General features: G+C 41.0%; 1 protein-coding gene across 3 annotated transcripts in view; it reads left to right on the forward strand.

Moving 5' to 3' along the window:
• CDK8 (cyclin dependent kinase 8) overlaps positions 1–20,038 on the forward strand; it is a gene marked incomplete at its 5' end in the record, with an annotated part of 72,488 nt that overhangs the window by 15,595 nt on the left and 36,855 nt on the right. For 2 of the 3 annotated variants that reach the window (XM_084291147.1, XM_084291148.1), the window contains 3 exons: positions 1,379–1,454; positions 11,634–11,744; positions 14,374–14,514. In XM_084291147.1, coding sequence (XP_084147273.1) covers positions 1,379–1,454; positions 11,634–11,744; positions 14,374–14,514 — 328 coding nt within the window. Of the gene's footprint in view, positions 1–1,378; positions 1,455–11,633; positions 11,745–14,373; positions 14,515–20,038 lie in introns of those variants that run through there. The other variant, XM_084291146.1, reaches the window with a different exon arrangement.

Below are 20,038 nucleotides of genomic sequence, written 5' to 3' on the forward strand. Positions count from 1 at the left end.
TTTAAGTTTTATTTTTATAAAATGGAAGCTTTTTAATGTCTCCTGTCTTTGTCCTCCTTACTCTTTTTTTCCCCCTGTTTGTTTCAGATCTTGTATTCCCCCCCTCGGATTTTATCTTGCTGATTCTGTGTAATTGCCCTCTTACTGAAATCTGTTGTCGCCCACTCGCAGTTTCATTCCACTTTTCCTCCCCATTAGCTGTGTTTGTGTTTTGCCCATTAATCTCCTACTTCTTCCCCTCTTCTGTTTGGAACAGTTATTGCTAGCAGTGGGCTGTCTTTGAACCCCATGCAAAATCTCTTGGACGGGACCTGATAATTTGAGGGATTAAATACGTAGTGATGAATACTGGAGAGCGTTTCATGTTGCAAGACAGCAATTCAAAGCCTTACAAATTTTAGAGAGAGCTGGAGTAAACAAGTGCATGTGCTTTAAATGCTTAACTCTAGGGCTTTTTTTTTCTTTTGGGTGTTTGTGCTCTCTGTTTTTGCAGGGATTTTGCTTGCAGCTATGAAAGCTTGAAGAAGGATTCACTAAAAATTAATGAGGGTTCTTATATAACCCAAAGATTTGGGTCTGTTTGTATGTTCCAAGTATTGAAGGCGATGCTGTTAAGTGCTGTGTCCTTCAGGAGTGCTGGGGATGCCAGCCCAAAAACCAGAAGGACAAGTACTGTGTGTCCTAAGTTAGAGAGAGCTCTTTGAGGATGGCAAAAAGGAAAGGTTCCTTGCATTTTAAATAAATGAATGCAAGGTATAAGCAGGTTAAAGTACAGGAGGTTTTTGTTTTTAAGAGTTAGATGTTATTGAAGCTGACAAACAGTGCTCTAGGGATGTCAGCTTGCACGAGTACCTTGTTGTTGTTCATCTTGGTGGTTTGGTTAGTTTGGTAGAAGCACAGTTTTAGGATGTTTTTTGTGACCCAGGGGAAAGAAAAGGTGCTACTATGACAATGTTCTTGTGCTACTGAAGAGCTTGTTAAAATATGGGGAAGTTTTTTGCCTCATCGGGGTCCCACATTTATAGGAGATGTACCCCTAGCTAGACTTGGAGAAACTTTATTCTAGTATGCACTAAATGTTTGTGCTGTTTTCTTAGTAACACAAGAAATGAATGGAAGAAATGATGATTATAACATTTAAAAAAAGTCAAAATTGCTATGTAAGTAGTGAGAACGCATTTATATTTTGCCTTTAGCAGGGTGGTGTGGTTAGTGTAAGGCTTAGTGCTCAGCTTGTATCCAGGCATTAAATCAGTAAACAACTGAAAGAAAATAAGGTGAAGAATATGAATTAGAAACTGCTGAATGGTGATAAAGAGCTCACTTTAAATTCACAGTGCAATTTTTTTTTAAAAAAACTTCTTTTCTTCTTTCACAGGAAAGATGATAAAGATTATGCTTTAAAGCAAATAGAAGGTACTGGAATTTCTATGTCTGCATGCAGAGAAATAGCAGTAAGTAACATCAGTTCTTTCTACTAGCAAACAGATTTATTAAAAGTGTTGATTTGAGTGCATGCTGTTTTTGTTGGCTGAATCATGTTATTCTACTATATTTTCATTACGGAGGTATAAAACAAGTACAAATGGCATGGAAGATTTTGCACCTGTTACACTTGCTGTCTAAAAATGATTTTTTAAGTTAAAATGTACTGACTGCCTCAGTGCAGATTAAATGCAGCAGTTTAAAAACATGATTAGAGTCAGTGGTTTAAATTAATCTGACTTTTGCATTAGCGCTTCAGTTATTTTCCTAAAGAGGTCAATTCTTATGAGCTCCGAATGATTAAAACCTGTTGGGTTTTGTTTAAATGAAGATTTCCAATCAAACAGGCATCATCATTGCCTCACGGGCTATAATATACCCATGAATATTAGTCATACATTTTCCTAGATTATTCAGGTTTATATTTTTATATTTCATGTTGTTAGAAAAACATAAGTAGCTGTGGATTGTGACAAGTTTGCACAGAAACTGAAACTCAGTGGATAAAGCCAGTATATAGAAGGTTCTGGTTAACTCCTGTATATTCTTATTTTGTGGCAGTGCTTGGATTTATTTATCTTGAAATGTTTCAACTGAAATTGATGAATTAGGAAAGGAAATAACCATAACTCATGTGTTTGAGTAAGTGTTTCAAACCCACAGTCTTGAAGGATTTAAAACTAGTAGATCTACTCCAATTTCATGTTTGATTGAAGAGCGTATCAGGATTTCAGACACTGTTGACTTCAAGTTGGCTTTGATTTCAAACAATTTAGTCCTTGAAATGAGTGAGGTGAAAAAACGAAATGAAACTATATTCTGCAGGAGAAGGTAATTGAGCAGTTTTTGAAAGCTGAGCCTTTTTTACCATGCTAGATAGACATCCACACGGAACTGAAGGAGCTGAAAACAGGGCCTTAAATTTGGAATATCCCAGCCATTTTGGCAGTAACTTTCCAAATATTGTGACTTCCTCGGGGTGAATGCTTTTGGAAAGTGTCAGCTACCATTTCAGAGGGATTTGTGAGAACATTTTATTTGTATTTTTTGCACTGATTTCCCTGAAGAGTTTAAAAGAGTTTATTCTACGTGAAGCTGGCAGGAGAAGCTTGTTAGGGAGGTGTCTCTATTTGCTCGGGGAAAGATCCTTACTCAATTTGTATCTATTAAAAGAGAATTACTAATTTGGCTGACAGTCAGGAACGACTTGGCCTCTTTGCATAGCTTGAGGACTGCTGTGTAATCATTCCTCTAGGGCAGCAGGGTCCCCCGTAGTGATAAAAGAGGAATGAGAAGCAGGGAAGCTTCCTCCTTGCTCTGAGCTGCTGCAGCTGCAGCATTGCACCCTTTGAAGAGAACAGCAGTACAGCTCTCAGCCCGTGGTGGGAGAGTGGTAAAGGTGAAAGAAGGGCAATGTTCTGAAAGCACCAAAGGCACAGGGAAGGCAGGCTGAGAGTGGAGTGGAGCCCAAAAGCTGGTGTAGAGAGAGAAAGTCAGAGTAATCTGCAACAGCATTCCTTGAGCTGCTCTTGGCTCCGCTTCCAGTTTTGCTTCCAGGCTTCAGCTGCTGATGTGGCTGAGTTCTCCTGCAGTTGAATTATTAACCATGGACTTCTAGGGTTTGAGTTTTTTTCCTTACTGTTCTTGTGATGCTTTTTTTGAAGGTAAGAAGGAACATTGCCCCCCAAATTCATTGTTCCTCTTGTTTTAATTCCACTAAATATATATATATATATACACACAAATATATATATACATATATCATATTCATATATATATATATATTTCCATTCCTGTGAATTAATATCATAAAGAAAATCAGGAACTTCATATAGAGATTAGCCACTTAAAGAGTAATATCTATATTGTCTATATTGATTATATGAGTAGTGTATATATGAAAATACTACTGAGTTAATCAGCAGTGTTGTACCCTAAAATGTAATCTGTACATTTAATTAATAAATTTATTTGTGGTAATACTTAAAATTCAAGACTGAATACCAGACTTTGTAACAGTGTGGTCTAGACCATCCTGATGAGTACTTTTTTTTTTCAAGTGTGGTGGTATTGAGGAGAGGTAAGATGACTTGCATTGTGAGAGATACGTATCGCTTTCAGTTTCTCAGAAGAGCTAAGTTCTTGCATTTTAGTCAGATTTTCTGGCAAGAGTGCAGTTTGATAAAAATCAAAGTGAAACTCTTGTTTTTACAGCTATACAATCAATTTTGTCTTGTTTTATGATGACTATCTTCAGTCCAGGAATGTTGAGTAACCTATATGTTCAAAAATGCCCCAACCTACTTTTCTGAGGCTGATAAGTGACAGTGTCGAATTTTCAGAAAAAATAAAGTAATTGACCTACTTCAGTGGAAAGAGCTGTGAACCAGGGCAGTGACATGAGGTGAAATGGCTGACTTGGTTATGGGATGAGCTCAGCCTCTACAGGAATATAAAACTCTTGTGTTTTAGTACTTGTTGCAGCCTGAGAATTTAGACCTCATGTTCATGAACCTAGCTCATTTCTTATTCTGTTTAAATAAGAGGCGTTTTTTAATGCTTTTATGTAAACTGTTAGTTTTTTTTTTTCTGATTATGCTAATTATCTTTAATATTGAGATAGTTGTAGAGCTATAGCCTTCCTTATCTTCCCCCATTCATCCACCATGTGAAACATTTGGGAATCCTGCCTCACCCAAAACCTTTTAGCTGAATGTTTGTCTGTTCTTGTTCTCTATAGAAGTGCACACTGCCTGGGCTTCCCGATACCTTTTCTATGATATGTGCCTTCACTTTCAAGAACTAAGTGGGCACTATAAACTGCATGCTCACCATACCAAGAGTTAGATTTTTATTAGGTGGGAGAGCAGAGGGTTAGAATGGTGAGAAGATGTGTATAAAAATGTGTAGCACCAAGTCCCAATCCCTCAATTCTTAAATCAGTAGTTTAATCACAAGGAAGAATGTTCTTAAAAATTATCTACCTGGAATAATATGGCAAATATGATGTCACAGTTCACAAAGTAGGATGTTTTTTTGAGGCTGTAGCAAACTGAAGTAGTTAACCAGGCTTCATGTAGTTTCAAGCTTATGATTTTGGTTTGAGAAGTTTCCTGTGCAGGAGACTTAGGTTTTAAAGTAATCATAAAATGACTTGGGTTGGAAGAGACAATTAAATCACCAAACCCCAACTGCCTTGCCATGTGTAGGGACACCTCCCGCCACACCAGGTTGCCCAAAGCCCCATCCAGCCTGGCCTTGAGCACCTCCAGGGATGGGGCATCCACAGCTTCTCTGGGCAGCCTGTGCCAGGGCCTCACCACCCTCTGAGTGAAGAATTTCCTCCTAATGTCTAGTCTAAATCTATCCTCTTTTAGTGTAAGACCATCCCCCTTTGTCCTATCATTATCTACCTGAGTAAAGAACCCTTCTCCATTTAAGTCACCTTTAAGAATTGAAAGGTTGCAACAAAGTCTCCTTGGCCTTCTTTTTTCCAGCTGAACATCCCCAGCATCCGAACATCTCTCAGCTGTGCTGTGCTCTGTCCTGCCTGCCTGTTGCCTTTAGAGCACGGCAGCCAGCTTTTACAAGTTAGAACAGCCTCCAGACTGATGGATCTGGGACAGAAAATTGCAGAACCATAACTAGCTGGCGTCTTTGTTTCCATTCTTTCAGTCTGCCTTGGAGGCATTTGGATTTCCTTGGGATTTTGTGGTTTTGTGTTAAAACAAATGCAGGCTGTTATCACAAAAGGTGATACTCTTAGTATTGGATCTATTAGTAATATGGCTGCAGGATAAGTTCATTCATCTTGACCCAGTGGAAAATTAAGTGTTGTTAGTTTTCTGTTGTGTGAGCAAGCCAAATTGACCCATTCTTCAGTTGTGCTGTGGCTCAGAGTGCCTCACGGGAAGCTGTAGGTAAAACAGACAGATAAAGCAGAAGTCCTGTGCCCTAAGTGGGTGAGAAGTGAGCCCAGGTGCCATTCAGTTGGTGGCCTTCACTGAGTTGACCTCAGTGGAGGCTGCTGCACAGGTTGGTCCTCTTCCTCAGGCCTCGTCCTCTGATGGAAGAAGGGCTTAAGGGCTTTTTCCAGAGCCAGTGTGAACTAGAGTAAGGACTGTGAAGCAGCACACAGCCATTGGAGACACCCTGCAAGGCAGAAGTTGAAACCTAATGACTGCAGGATTCACCCTCCTAATCATCTTCCCCAGGTAAAGGACCAAGTGATTGTCCCAGTGGGTGGAAGAGATGCTGCACCTTACATTTCTTGTCTGAGTGCTGATAACGTGCGGCCCAGGCTTGCTTTGAGTAGATCATGTTCAGAGCAGGGACCCATGCTGCAGTGAGATGGCCTTTGCTGTGGTTTTGTGATATGCAATGGGGAACAATTTGTGGGTGCAGGTTCCTCACGTTAAGTAGGGGTGGCTGTCCTGTTCCTTCCACATTAGCAGTAGAGGCACTCTCCTGCGAGACAAAATGCAGAAATTACTTAAGCAAGTACAGTCCTCATGTTAGAAGTACTGGTTTTCTTGGCAAGCCTTCCATGTGGTGAGAAGCAGCGAGGTACTGAGGAATACAGGTGTTTAATGTGACTCCATTTGACCAGACTAAACTCTCTAATTCTTCTTTATGGTATGTATACAAACAGCGTTCTTAAAAGTTTGTATAAAAGGAGGATAGTAGTAGGTTTGGTTCTGTTCAAGTGGGATGAAAATACTGAATAAATGAGAGAAATTGTAATCCTTAAGAATTGTAACAGTTTCTGTGAAGTGTAAAATCTGCTGAGCTTGACAGTGCTGGTGTCATCAGGATTCTTCATCCACCTCCTTACTTTCAGAGAACCTTCAAGTAGTATCTCAGTAACTTCTAATAATTTGAATATTCTTGAACTTGAGATCCTGATAAATACTGACGTCTGTGTGATAATGTAAGACTCATTTCTTCTGGAAACTACAAAAGTTAAATCAGAGTTGTGCGTTTTTCTCTTGACATTGTGTGTTGTCAGGCTTCTTTTTACGACTCAAAAATTTAGGACTTGAAAAACGAAAAACAAAAGGACAAACTAAATCAACAATTTCACAGTTGTAAGTCTGAAGAACTGTAGTTTGAAAAATGTATTGTCAGCCTCATAATAAATTCAGAGTGCACAGCATTATGACTTTTTCTGTTACATTGCCTTTAAGCTTTCATTTGAACAATTTTGAAAGGAAAACAGCATGTTTTTTCAGTGGATTTTTTTGTTCTTTTTTAGTACTGTGGAATATCTGACTTTTGAGAGTATAAAATGAAAATTGTATTTACATTGAAAATAAGATCTGGAATCTAATGGATAGCAGCTAAGTCAATGTGGGATTTAACTTGTATAATAAATTTGCTTTTTAGAGTTGAAATTGAAAGTTTTTAAAGTACTTGAGTAAAGGTATACTTTTGATAGGAAACTAAGAATAACAATGAAAACTTTTAAAAAGATTTACTTAAGGAACGTAGAATTAGATGATGCTTCTGGAGTTGTCATATTCTATTTCTTCAGACAAGCCAAGTGCACCTTCAGAATTAGCAAAGTACAAGTTAGGCTTGTAAGGAGAAAAAATCTCTGTAGGGAGACAGTCTCATTCCAGTCTGTAAATATTAAGCCAAAATTATTTATGACTTCAGATTCATATGTACTTGTGATAGTATTGTCAGTTAGAATAGCTGCTCTTAGTGTTTTTTTTTTTTTTTGTTTTGGTTAGAGAGAGTTCTTTCTCTGTCTTTCTTTTTTTGCAGGCTATAAAGATTTTGGTTGTTTGTCTCTTGTCCTGCTGTAGCCAGGAGAATGGAGCCTGTAGGCTTGGGCTTTCTTTGCCCTGTTGTAGTTGGAATTCATCTTCCCTGAATTGGCTGGAATTGTGTGTAGTATTTCAGGTGATGTCTTAGTAAGCTTGTACTCATCTATCCTAGCAGTTGTTCCACTGTTTTTTATCTGTTGCAGAATGACAAAATCTTAGTGCTGTCCTGGTCTGCCTGCCTTTCTCGGTGAATCATGGTCTGCTTTTTCTTCCATCCCCCTTTCTTTCTGTTTGTATCTTAAGTCGTGGCATGACTACAAATGTACAATTTGCTTGGTCAGTTAGTGGGACTGAGCCTTTTTGAGGCGTGAGACGATTGGATTTTCAATTTATGCCATCAAACTGGCAAGATGACACAATAGTGATTTTTGCTTAACTGAATGTTTCGATTGATATTGCATAGCTGCTTTATGTCCAGCCAGCTTTATCATTGCTCTCTGCTTTAGGGGAAAAGTGTTGTGTAGCTCTTACAGGAACGCAGTGAGTGCAAGGAGTGACCTTATCTAGCCTCATCTTGACCTGCCTCAAGCCCTGAGAAGGGCCTTGAGAGAAGCTGTACTTGTTTATTGAGGTAGACGTGGCAGCATTGCAACACTGAGTAATTTACCACGCATAGTAGCAAGCATCACGAGTGGAGGTGGAATGGCATTTGCAGTAAAGCTAGAAATTCTCACTTCTGGAAAGAATGCACTCATTCAGCATGGTCTCCTGGCTCATGAGAGGTGTCTGTAGTAATGAAGAATTGTGCTGCAAATGTGTGAGTGTCACCAGCTGAAGGAGACCTCCACATTCATGGAGACGTGTGCTGAGTTCAGCTCGTATTGGATGTGAAGGTAGTTACTGTAGTGTCCCTGAGCAAGAACAGGTTTGCAGTAACAGTGTGGTAGCTATTCATTATTTAATGATGTTCTGTCTTACCCGTGTTTGCCCTTCTCCATGAAGCAATTCAACAATTTCATGTGTTTCAGGGCACTTTTACTTGTCCCTCAGCTGCCCCATGGCTGTGGAATTAGTGTTTCTGCATTTGAAAAGGGAGACACAGGAATCATAGTGCAGGCCCAAGCCTTGGGCATGTAGGGATGCTGGTTCTTTTCCATGTCTCGAGCAATATTTATGAAAACGAGGGAAAGCCTAGATGGGAGCAATGTGGGGTTTTGACGCTCAGGTCAAACCAGAGGTATCAGCAGCATCATCAGTTGCACAGCTGCACTTCTTGAAGGTGAACTAGGTCTCCCTGCCTTAAGGGAAACCTTTGTCGCTGTGGAAGTGATCTTGCGTCATCATATGAAATGTAGGTTAAAAGTACAGTAATTTACTGAGGGCTAAGTGGACAAGATTTTTTCCTCCTTGCGTTCTGTAGAACCGAACTAGAGTAGAGAAGAAGGTATCAGAGTCACTAGGCCAAGAAGTGACCTTTGTCCTTAGCAGGCACCTCGCTGCTGTTTCCTGCAGTCTGCTTTTTCTTCCATGAGCTCTGTTAGCTGCTGGACATGAGGAGAGTCATCTGGTAGGAAAGGCACGTGGCGTATGGGTTGGAGAGGCCTGGTTTCGGAGGGTGAGGCTGCTGGAAGTGTTGCTTACAGCCCACATGATGTTATCTGCATGAGCTCTTTCTGTCCTGCAGACAGCATTTGTGTTTATTGCTCTGTGTTGCCTCTGTCCTGGAGCGTTTCAGCCTTTCCAAGACAGTGACTCAGGGATCATCTGTCATCATTGCAGTAATTATTTCCTTATTCCGGTGGTTTTGCTGCTGTATTTCAGCCATCCTCTTCACTGGGATGCGTGTGGCCATCTAGCTTTGACCAAACACTTAAAACACTGGCGTGCAAAAGGAACCATCATATCACGTTTGGTTTGATGTGAGGAAAATGGGTTTTTAAAGTGGGAAATACCTGCTACACAGGGAACCAGGGAGTAGGGTGGACTTGAAATGGGATAGAAAAGGGTGAACGAGGGGAGGGTTACACTTATTTTTTGGAGCCATGACTCTGTCTTCCTCTTATTGAGAAGCAGTCTGTATCTGGGTATAAGGAATTGGAGTGCTGGTACAGGTGTGTCATCAGAGCACAGAAAATATGCTGAAATTTTGGTTTGGGACACGTAGTTGCTGCACTGTCACAGAATGTTTGATGTAGATTTGAGCTAGCACTGAATTTATACTGAATCTACAAGCAGTCCTTTGGGCTCTAAGCAGTGGACTTGATGATGTTGGAGGTCTTTTCTAACCTAAACAATTCTATGATATTATAACATTCCCTACGAAGAGGCTAGCTTCTACCTTTGGTCTCTGCTGCACTAAGTCTGGCTGAGATGGAGTAAATTTCTTCCTAGTGGCCTGTGTGGTGGTATCTTTTGGATTTGTGACTGAAGTAGTGTTGATAACACACCAGGGTGTTGACTGCTGAGCAGCACTTGGGTAGCATCAAGGCTTGCTTTCTTTCCTTTGCCCCAGCAGTGAGGAGGCTGAGGGTGGGCAAGTGGCTGGGAAGGGGACACAGCGGGGACAGCTGAGTCTGACTGACCTCAGGGATATTTTATGCCTTGTAACATCATGCTCAACAGTAAAAAATGAGGAACAAGGGATTTGAGGGAGGTAGCCATTGCTGGGAAACTGTGCATCAGTCTACGTATGGGAGGTGGTGAGTGGTTGCTTTTGCTTTGCTCTTTTCATCATTCCTTTGCTTATTGAACTGCTTTTATCTTAACCCAAAAGTTTTCTTCCTTCTGCTCTTCCTCATTATCCCCCATTCTTCTGGGGCTTAGCTGTTAGCCAGGGTGCACCCACCACACCACCGATGCCTCCCACCAGCAGTTAACAAAAACTGCAAATAGCATTTCTAATTTTTTTATACTTATCCATAGTAGGAATTACAGGTATTTACATAATTCTACACTTGTTCTTTCAGATCATGGCTTGAAATTCCTCTATATAACTTAAAAAATCTGAAGATAGTAAGTTAAACATGCTGAAACTATTGCCTTCTGTACTGATCTCTGATGTTTCCTCATCTCCTCAATTCTCTGTCTCTGTTTTGTCTCATACTTGAGACAAATCTGTGTGGAGCTCAGTACTCTTCCTTGCTCAAGAAATACCACGCTGAAGCCTCTGGTCAGTGAGTAGGAGTGGGAATCTGCCTCAGATGAAATGGAAAAGGAGGACACAAGCATATGCAAATGTGCATATTTTTACTATCTCAGTAGCAGCTAAAATGTTAGCATGTGTGACTAAGGTATCGGTGGAAAGGAACTCATTATCTTGTTCCCTCTATGCAATGGGATAATTTTGTATCTTATATTAGATTCAATCCCAACATACTAATTTTCTATTTTCTATTCAAATACTAGTTTGAATTGTCCTTGGTATCCACTCTTGAGAATAGTTTGCTGAGGTACTTCTAAAGTTTTTTTTCTTTAGCAACCGTGTCAGTACAGTGAAATTGTGAGCTGAAAGGAGAGCTCAAATATACATTCAGTCTGCATTCAGCTCTTGTGCGATGCCCGTTGTGTTTTCCTTTTGGTGATGATTAAATCTACAGTTTCTGAAGCTGCTGAGCTGATTTAATGGCTCGCTGCTGCCAAAAAGTTCTCGCTCAGAGCTGTGTTGTGTCCCTCTGCTGCTGCCGGGTCTGCTGGTAGTGCCGTGAGTCATTGCAGTGCAGGAGCTCAGCAGCAAATTATCGCCCTTGTGTGTCTGGGTTGGTTTTCTCCTGAAGTGCTGAGCTGTTCCACCGACAGTTCTGGCACTTCCAGAAGCCGGTGTACGTTGTGGGAGGGAGTTTGGACCTTCTTCGCTTGGTGGCGTTGACCTTTCAGAGCAGCTGGCTCTGTCTTGAGAAGCACATCTTCATTTAGCTGCCTGCATTGACACGTTCTACATGAGTCATCCAATCGAGCCTTGAGTGACTGCATCCAAAATGCAGGCTTTCCGAGATAATTGGGAGCCAGGAGAAAATTGATGCCCCAAAATGGCTTTATCAGAGATTAGAGCCTGTAGGAAAGGGCAGATGCCACAGCTGGCTGTTTATGGAGTTGTCTTGATCCTGCATAACAGCGAGGTTTATTGAGCCTTAAACTTTTAGGAAATAAATGGGAAGTGAATGCCCTAAGGGGGGTTATGACTTGCTTTCAGCTTTGGTTTTAAACTAGTGACTGGGTCTGTCAAAAAAATATATAAAGAAATGCTGTGTTTTGTGTCTTGCAAATTTCAACTTACCATATTTGTATTGTATAATATGTAGCAAATACTATTATTCATCTTTCAGCTCTTCCACTGCCCTGGATGTATGGATATAATTGTGGACTTTCTTTATTTTGCAGTTGCTGCGAGAGCTCAAGCATCCAAATGTCATTTCTCTGCAAAAAGTGTTTCTTTCTCATGCTGACAGGAAGGTGTGGCTTCTCTTTGACTACGCTGAGCATGACCTCTGGGTAAGGTGAATTATTTGTTGATAACAGACATAGTTTTATTTACAGAAAAGAGACAAGGTCAGGAAAGACAGTATAGTTTTTCACCCAGAATGTTTTTTGGAAACTCTTTCAGGACCAAAGAAAAAGCAATGGAAAATGTTAGGCAAGCACACAACACAGTTAACCTGTGACCTCTTACAGAAGATAAAATCTGCATTCAGCACTCAGTAGCTAAAAATCTAGTTAAATGCAGATATAACCCTTCACTACAGCTAAAATAAAGCGTGTGGGGGAAAATGTAATTGGTTATGCAGGTGGATTGCCTTTGAAAAATTGCAAACGTATTGGCTGAATAGGGTAGTCTGGAACTTTGCTTACACTGCATGTCATCAGTGAAGAAATGAAGTGAGTGTAATGCCACTGAATATAATTGAAATTTCATTCATGTGTTCCAGTGGAAAGAGCTTGTTATTCAACTCATTTTTTGAAATTCATGTATTTGTGAGGAAGGCTGTTCATTCCTAATTACAAGATACAGCTTTTAATTATAAACATGTTGGAGGCAAAATAAATTTGTTTTAAGATATGTACCCTTTTCCTCTGTTAGCTTCATATTTGTAACCTCAACATCCATCTAAAATGCTTAAAAAATTAAAGCAGCATTGTAAAGAATGCAAAATCCCATGTAGCCTCTACTTTCCTGAAAGAGAAAGGTGTTTGTGTTTACCAGAATTAAATTTGATATGCATTCTGAGCATTACTTTCAGTGGAACAAACAGTAGAATATTAACTTTGAAAGATATTAAGATGATTCAGATTAAATGGTACAACAGAGGCAATTTGAAATAAAATGGAGTTCTTGAGGTATGTGTTTGTGCAAGACTCACGCATTACGAATCATGAGTTGGTTTCTCCTCTGCATGGAGGTTGGACAGACAGCTAAGGTGTATGAATCAAATTAAAACTAGTTCCTTTTGAAAATTGTATTATTTGAAATTGGGATGAATTCAGGTATTGGATTTGAGTTAAATGTCTTGGATGTTCTTACTAGTTATATTAAGATTTTATTCCCAACATAAAATTGGAACGAAGTTATCACACAGCTGAAATGTTGACATTTTCTAAAGGTTGATTTAGAAAAATAAATAAATTTTTGAGGAAGTGGTTTGGTTTTTCAAGTGCAGAAAAACCAAGCATGTTATTCTTTTCACTGCTCCCTCCCATATTTATATGTTAAGCTAGAGAAGCTTAGGAACATGTGAATTATTTTTTAATTCCAAAATATGCTGTGAGGCTCTGTGTTAGGATATGTCTAGTAGTGACCTGTCATTGTTGGCATTTTTAAATTTCTGCATTGCTTCATACTTGGCTAAAATTGCCGTAGAAGCACTTCGGTTAATGAAATGCTAGCTTATGTATCATTAACTTAAGAACAGCCCCCACTTCTCATCTTTGTTGGCATGCACACTTGTGTATAAATGTGGGAGCTCCTCAGCTGTACCTGTTCCTGGTTGTTCTCTGTACCTGGCTGAGAGCGATTAGGCAGCATGGTTGTGCTGTGTCAGTGCCTGGCAGAGCTGGCTGTGGGCTCAGTTCTCCAGTGCTGAGCACAGCTACTGCAGCAGCTCCCTAGCAAGGCTGGGGAAAGGGCCCAGTGTCTTAGAACAGGAGTAAGAAGGAGGTTGAATAGTCAGGTACCGAACCGGCAGCTGGAACATGAAACTTCCTAGGAGTGTAGGAAATGGAGAGGCCCTTCCTCAGTAGGACGATGATGTGGTAGGAGTGCAGTGCCAGGTTTCCTTTGGACAAGGTGGACAGGGCGGTTTAAATCATCACACAAGTGTAAAACATCTCAAGAGCGTGAATGTGTGCAAAAGCTTCTTCTGGAAGTTCTCTCAGACAGAAACATGGAAATGGTTACCATTACTGACACACTTTTTGCTATGGCATTAGTGCTAGTGGCACCTGGGATTTGAGTGTTAGAGGAAGATGTTCTCTTGAACTCTTCCTTGTTACTACAAGACAATATTACTTGTGTATACAGTCAAAATCATGAAAGTTTTTTTTTCTGTGGCTTGGAGGCTGATGTTAAAATGGACAGGCTTGTAGCTTTGCTCTGTCGACAGCTTCTCTTTGGTGTGATGCTTAAGGGAATGGTAAACAGAAGCCTAGATTCATTCCTTGTTTAATTTAAAACTCCTATCGCAGTTTCCACGAATTCTTCTGGCATTAGAGATTCAACGTTACAGTGTCATGGCAGTGGGAGAAAACGTAGAAGTAAAATGATATAGGAGTTGGGTAATTCACTTTTAATTCTGTGCTCTGATATACAAGACGTCAGCCTCAAATGATTATATATCCCCCAGAACCTCTAAACCTTTAGAGGTCAATGATCTGCAAGGGAATTTGCTTTGACAAGTTAATTTTTGAGAGATTCCCTTGGGATAGTGTTCCTTTTACCTCATAGTATTAATTTTCTAGTACTTAATGTGTGTGTTTCTAATTGGGAAAATGAGTGATGAACGTTTGCAAAAGCTAAGACGTGTATGTAAGGAACTGCTGGCAATATTTTTATGTATTGTTTATGTAGTGTTCTTTTTTAAAAAAAGCAAACATTTTCTTTATTTTGATTTCTTTTTCCCCTTTACAGCATATAATCAAGTTTCACAGGGCTTCTAAAGCAAACAAGAAACCAGTTCAGTTACCTCGGGGAATGGTGAAGTCACTGTTATATCAGATCCTGGATGGTATTCACTACCTGCATGCCAACTGGGTGTTGCACAGGGATTTGGTAAGTTGATCTGCAGTGGGTTTTAGCACTGGGATGACTGAGGGCAGGGATTATTATTATTTTTTTTAACCTCTGGGAAACCCAAACCTTTGTGCTAAGGGCAAGTGACCATTGTTTTAGAAATAAAAGCACTGTTTTTACAGTGGTCAGCCAGCCCTGTCTAGGAGAGCAAGTTTTTAAAGCCTGCTATGATCAAATATGCTTAATGGAAGTGAAGTGTATCAGATGGCTGGTTTACTTTTTTCATTTTTTCTGAAACTATTTTTGAATGTGTTCGTTTAAATATCAGGCATGTTGAAGTACAGAGTATGCCTCTGGTAGTATGACTGCAGGCCTGAGAAATAAATATTGCATGCGTGTAGGTGTGAGAAAGGATGATTGGCTCCAAGAGCTGCTGAAATAAAAACTGAAAAAATTATGCCTGAAACTATCAGTTTTACTTAAGAAGGTAACTTTTCAAGGCTGTTGTGTTCTCATAGCATGTATAATCTAGTAGAAGGACAGCCATGACAACTTCTGAAGGCTTCTGCAAATAAACTCATGTTTATCCTAACTGCAGTGTAAGCAAAAAAAATTGAACTTAAGCTACTGTTTCTTAACCAACAAATTCTGTTGAATGTTTAAAATTGGGAAATCTAACCAATTCCTAGATATTTGCCTCTGAAATATACCCACAGCTTTTTTTTTTGCATATGACAATGTTCTGTCATCTTAAAATCAGGTAGCTTTCTTGACCCAGTTGTTTACAGCTCTTACTCTGATAGCATTTTTTATCAATACAGTATACTATATACAACACCTCTAATTAATGAAATTTCATTAGTACGTGAGAGTATCATTATTCTGACCTGTCATTCCCTTAAGTCAGTATTACCAGTGCTGTTCAATGCTTGGTATAATAAATCTGTTTTCCTTAATGCTCTTTAAGAATCACTTTCTTTGAAATACCTTTAATAGCATTCTTTGAAATGTAGTCAATGACTAGTTATTTGTCTTCTATTTTCATGCCTAATAAATGCTTTTACAGAGTGCCAGTCTCTGTTTAAACTGACGGTAAAACATTTGTCTTTGAAAAATAATAACACTTTTAGAACTGGAATAAAAGGAAGCTTTGTTTTATTGCAACAATTGTATGGATATTGCTTCTAACTTGCTCCTGGTTTTAGAAATCAAACAAAAGACTCAGCACTAAGAAAAAGTCAAAAAGCTTGTGGTGGCTTTGTCATGACTTGAGAAATAGTGGAGCAAAATGTAAAATAGAAATACCTAGTATGTGACTGCTTAGACACTTGGTTTTAAACCAGAATGTGATGTCTTAACTCTAATTACATGCCTGCAACCGTACTCTTCAGTATATTTTTGAGGCATACAGAAAACAAATGACCTGTCATCAAGAATCTGAATTTTCTGGTATTTTACTTCCTACAGCTTCAGAAAATTTATGAGCTTAAGCATTTAAAGTATGAGTATAATTGAGTGAAAAAACTAATGCATGTTAACTGGATGGCTCAGGAGATTGGTAATTTATTACAGAGCCTTTCACATCTAGGTCTGTAGCTGAAATAGTTTGTTGGCAACAGCCAAAAAAAATTACCATCTCATTTTCTGACCTATGTGAAATGAGTTGGTGGTCTCAGTCCAGCAAGCAGCTTTTTTTTTACCAGCAAAAAACCACCATCACAATTGGCTATCTTCTGATAATCCGAGGAGAAAGCAAAAGCTTGAGGCAGAGACTGAGAGGTCATCCCGCTGGAAGCTTGTCAAGCCACGTTGGTGAGAAAGCATATCAAAGCTGTGCAGGGGCTGCATGTGCTGCCTTACTCAAGGAGACTGTGGGGGTTGTCAGTTCAAAAATGTTCAGTTTGAGCTCTTTAAATAGTGGAAAGTTTGCTGAATTTAGAAGGCACATATTCAGTGCAGCGGAAGAGACAGAATTGTACGTCAGGTGCTTTCTTCATTTTTTTACAGGGTTCCTGGGGATAGCTTGAGTAAGTTCTTAGTATTTTGTCTTAGCAAGATGGGCATCTTGGTGCACGGTTGAGTTTGCAAGCTGAGACTTCCCTACAATGTGTATATTCCAACGCAAGGCAACCCAAGTTAATGCTTGTACTGAGGTGTGGGTTTCTGTTCCAGGATGACTGTACCATTAGACTTCAGGAATATTGCTGGTCTGTGTTAAATCACCAATTTCAACTCTGGGCTGGGTGGCTGGATAGATTGTTATTGAAACGATGTGTATTTTTATGGGAATACCTGCACACTGAGATAGAGTTGCTCAAGTAACGTGCTTACTTTGTTTTCACGTGCTAGCTATGTGAGTGATGTTGTTTGGGGGTGAAAGGGAGCTAAGGAATATAATGCTTTGGCAGAAAAATCAGTTCTTTGATACGTCTGTCTCATAGGATGAGGAATTTGTAAAGATTAAGAAAGCTCTTTTCTTGGAGAAGTAATTGGCCTCCACTGAAGTGCTACTTTGTAGTGTTTAAGATGCCTTAACAAAGCTAGCATTAAGGTAGGGAAAATTTTGAAGGTTAAGATCTTTCTGATTCTTGTAGCCAGAAATAAAAGAAAGCATAGGGAAACTCTTCTTGCTAGCACCAATGGGACAGGTAATGAAACTCAATGACCCCAGCAGCACGTGGCGCCCTGCAGGGATGTGCTGAGGTGACCTGAAGGGGTTCCAGGGCTGCAGCTCTGCGTGGGCCCAAGCACGAGAAGCAGTGGAGTCGTCAGCCCAGGGGTGAGTTTCAGCAGGGACCTCCTTTTCTTCTCCAGTTTCCCTCTGTCACTTAACCAGGACCCTGGCCCAAAAAATGCTTGGTCACTCAGAGCGTGTTATGTAGTGATGAGCTCCCCTGTGTGCTGGGGGAAGCTCGTGCAATGTAGTACATGGAGGGTTGGACATGATAAAGGCAAATAAAGGAGAGGAGAAGGTAAGGGTTGCCTTCCCCCTCCTGCTGCTCTGTGGGAAGTTTTTATCTGTCAGGCTCTCCCCTGTTGAAAGTAATATACATAACTTTTGAGTCCTGGATGGCTTTTTGAAGATGTGCTACCCGCCTGGGTTTCCCTCACGTCCCAGACGTGTCACTGTGATGCTGAGACGCATAACTCAACAAAATTTACATCTGGAAGCAGCCAGAACAGAGCTTAGACCTCTCCTGCTCCCTCATTATTTACTGCTTTCTGCTTGCTGACTTTCTAGTGTTTTGTCCCGTCCTTGAATCCTGTGTGGATGGAGTCAGAAAAAAAAAAATCCACATTCCCTGACCAGCAGGCCTTCTTTCTGCAGCACAGGGGACTTTCCCAAGTGTGACAGTTGCTAATATTTATCTGTTTCCTTTAAGTTATTAGCACAATGCAGCTAATTGTAATGTTTCAGGTGCATTAAATCTCACTTTATGCACTCTTAAACCAATCAGGAAAGAAAAAAAGCAGGAGCTAGAAAAGCAGAGCACAGATAAATACGAGGCTCCAAAAGGAAAGGTAATGATGGCACAAATAAAAGGCACACTAATCTCTGCCTACCTTGCATGTTTATAAAGTGCTACCTTTGTGATAAGGTATGAAGGCAAAATGAAGGAGCAGGAGTGGAGTAGCTGAAGAGTTCTCTGCCGTGGCTTAATTAGGTGGGCAGCTATGGCTTTATCATCATAGCTTTAATTAACGGGCACTGCAGGGCCCGTGTGGTGAGATGGTGGGGCAGGCAGGGCTCTGTCCTGTGGGGCAGAGGAAGGGGCTGTGTGCTCTCCTCTGCTGGTGCTGCGCTCAGGACACTGAGTCTTAAAGCATTTAAATACGACTTTTGACAATAAAAGGACTCTGCTGGTATTCACAACTCACCTGGTATTCAAGATCTGGAGAGCATTTTTCCACAGAGCCCTCCTTGGCAGGTGGAAAAACCTCGGCAGAAACAGTGAGCTGGTGCAAAGACAAACTCCCCATCCCTGGACCCTTATAAGAAAAGCAGGATTTTTAGGGTCTTGCTTCAGCAAGAGGCTTTGGCCATTTGAGTGCACAGCAGATAAAAGGCAGAGGCGGGGATCTGAGCTGAACCGGCCTCCGTGCTGGCATTACGGTGCCGAGCCAATCAATCTCCATTAGAGTTCACAGCCTCTTTGATCAATCTCATCTTTAAAAATCTTTCTTTTGTTGTGCGTTGCAAGGTGATTACTGTATAACGTGGACTCATCTCAGATCAGTTTTGGTGCATGGCTGGGATTTCTGGGTGCTTGCACATCTCCCTTTCCAAAGAAGGGGAACAGTGAGCTGTCAACCTGCCTGCTCGGAGCCCAGCTCTTTCCCCAAAATGTCTCTGAGGTCTGCAGGGGTGTCCCTGAGCATGGCCTGTGCCCTTCTGCCCCTTGCAAGTGCTCGGGGTTAGTTGGCACCACGTCTACGTGCCTTGTGGTGCTTTCATTTGCTCTGGCCAGAAAAAGACCACCTGAAAGCTGTGGTCTTTCCTGTGAGATGACGAATCCACATCGAGTAGACACCAAAGGCCATTGCCCCCCAGCCTTCGCTCTGTCTTGTGATGGCCAAACCGGGGCACTCCTTGATTTACTGGGTGTTTTGGCACAGTCCCACCTTGCACCAGAACACGAAGAAAATTTTTATTAGCTCCTTCCCTTTCCACATCAGTCAGAAAGCAATGATAGAGGGTCAAGGGAAGATGGGGCTCCCCACTGTTGGAGGGGCTGGGACACCTTTACCTGGTGTGGGACCTGCAGCTGCCACCTACAAAAATAGTTACACGGACTGGGCTGGACCTATGTCTCCTGTCAGGAATAAACATCCCAGGAGAGGAAAGGGTGCTGTCGTGAGGTGTTGGGACTAGAGGGAATGGCCTCAAGCTGTGCCAGGGGAGGTTCAGGTTGGAAATGAGGAAACATTTCTTCTCAGAAAGAGCAGTCAGGCACTGGGACGGGTTGCCCAGGGAGGTGGTGGAGTCACCATCCCTGGGGGTGTACAAGGAGAGGCTGTATGTGGTGCTTGGGGACATGGTTTGGTGGGTGACATTGGTGGTAGGGGGATGGTTGGAGCAGATGATCTTGGAGGGCTTTTCCAACCTCAATGGTTCTGTGATTCTGTGTTACACTGATCAGAGGCTAGAGCCTGAGCTGGAAAACATCATGTGGGACAAGGTAGGTAAGGCTGTAATTTGTAAGGTCCTGCAGTTTTGCCACCTAACCTAACCCATAAAAGTGGCCTAAAAGAAAGTTGGAGAGGGACTCTATCAGGGAGTGTAGCCACGGAACAAGGAATAATGGCCTTGACCCAATAGAGGGGAAATTGAAATTGGATGTGATGTGAGGAAGAAATTCTTCACTCAGAGCACAAAGTGCATGTGGGTATTAGGACTGAAGATGCACCTTGCTTCTGTTCTTTTCCATAAAGAATAGAATGATATTATGTAAAAAACAGTGTTAAAAATAAACCCAGGGCACAGGATGGGAGGTGCAGGGCAGTCCCTGTGGCCGAGGGGCAGCCTTTCTCTCTGGCAAGCCAAATGGCCCAGAAAAGGGGC

Source organism: Netta rufina (assembly GCF_964035555.1).
Source record: "Netta rufina genome assembly, chromosome: 1".
NCBI lineage: Eukaryota > Metazoa > Chordata > Aves > Anseriformes > Anatidae > Netta > Netta rufina.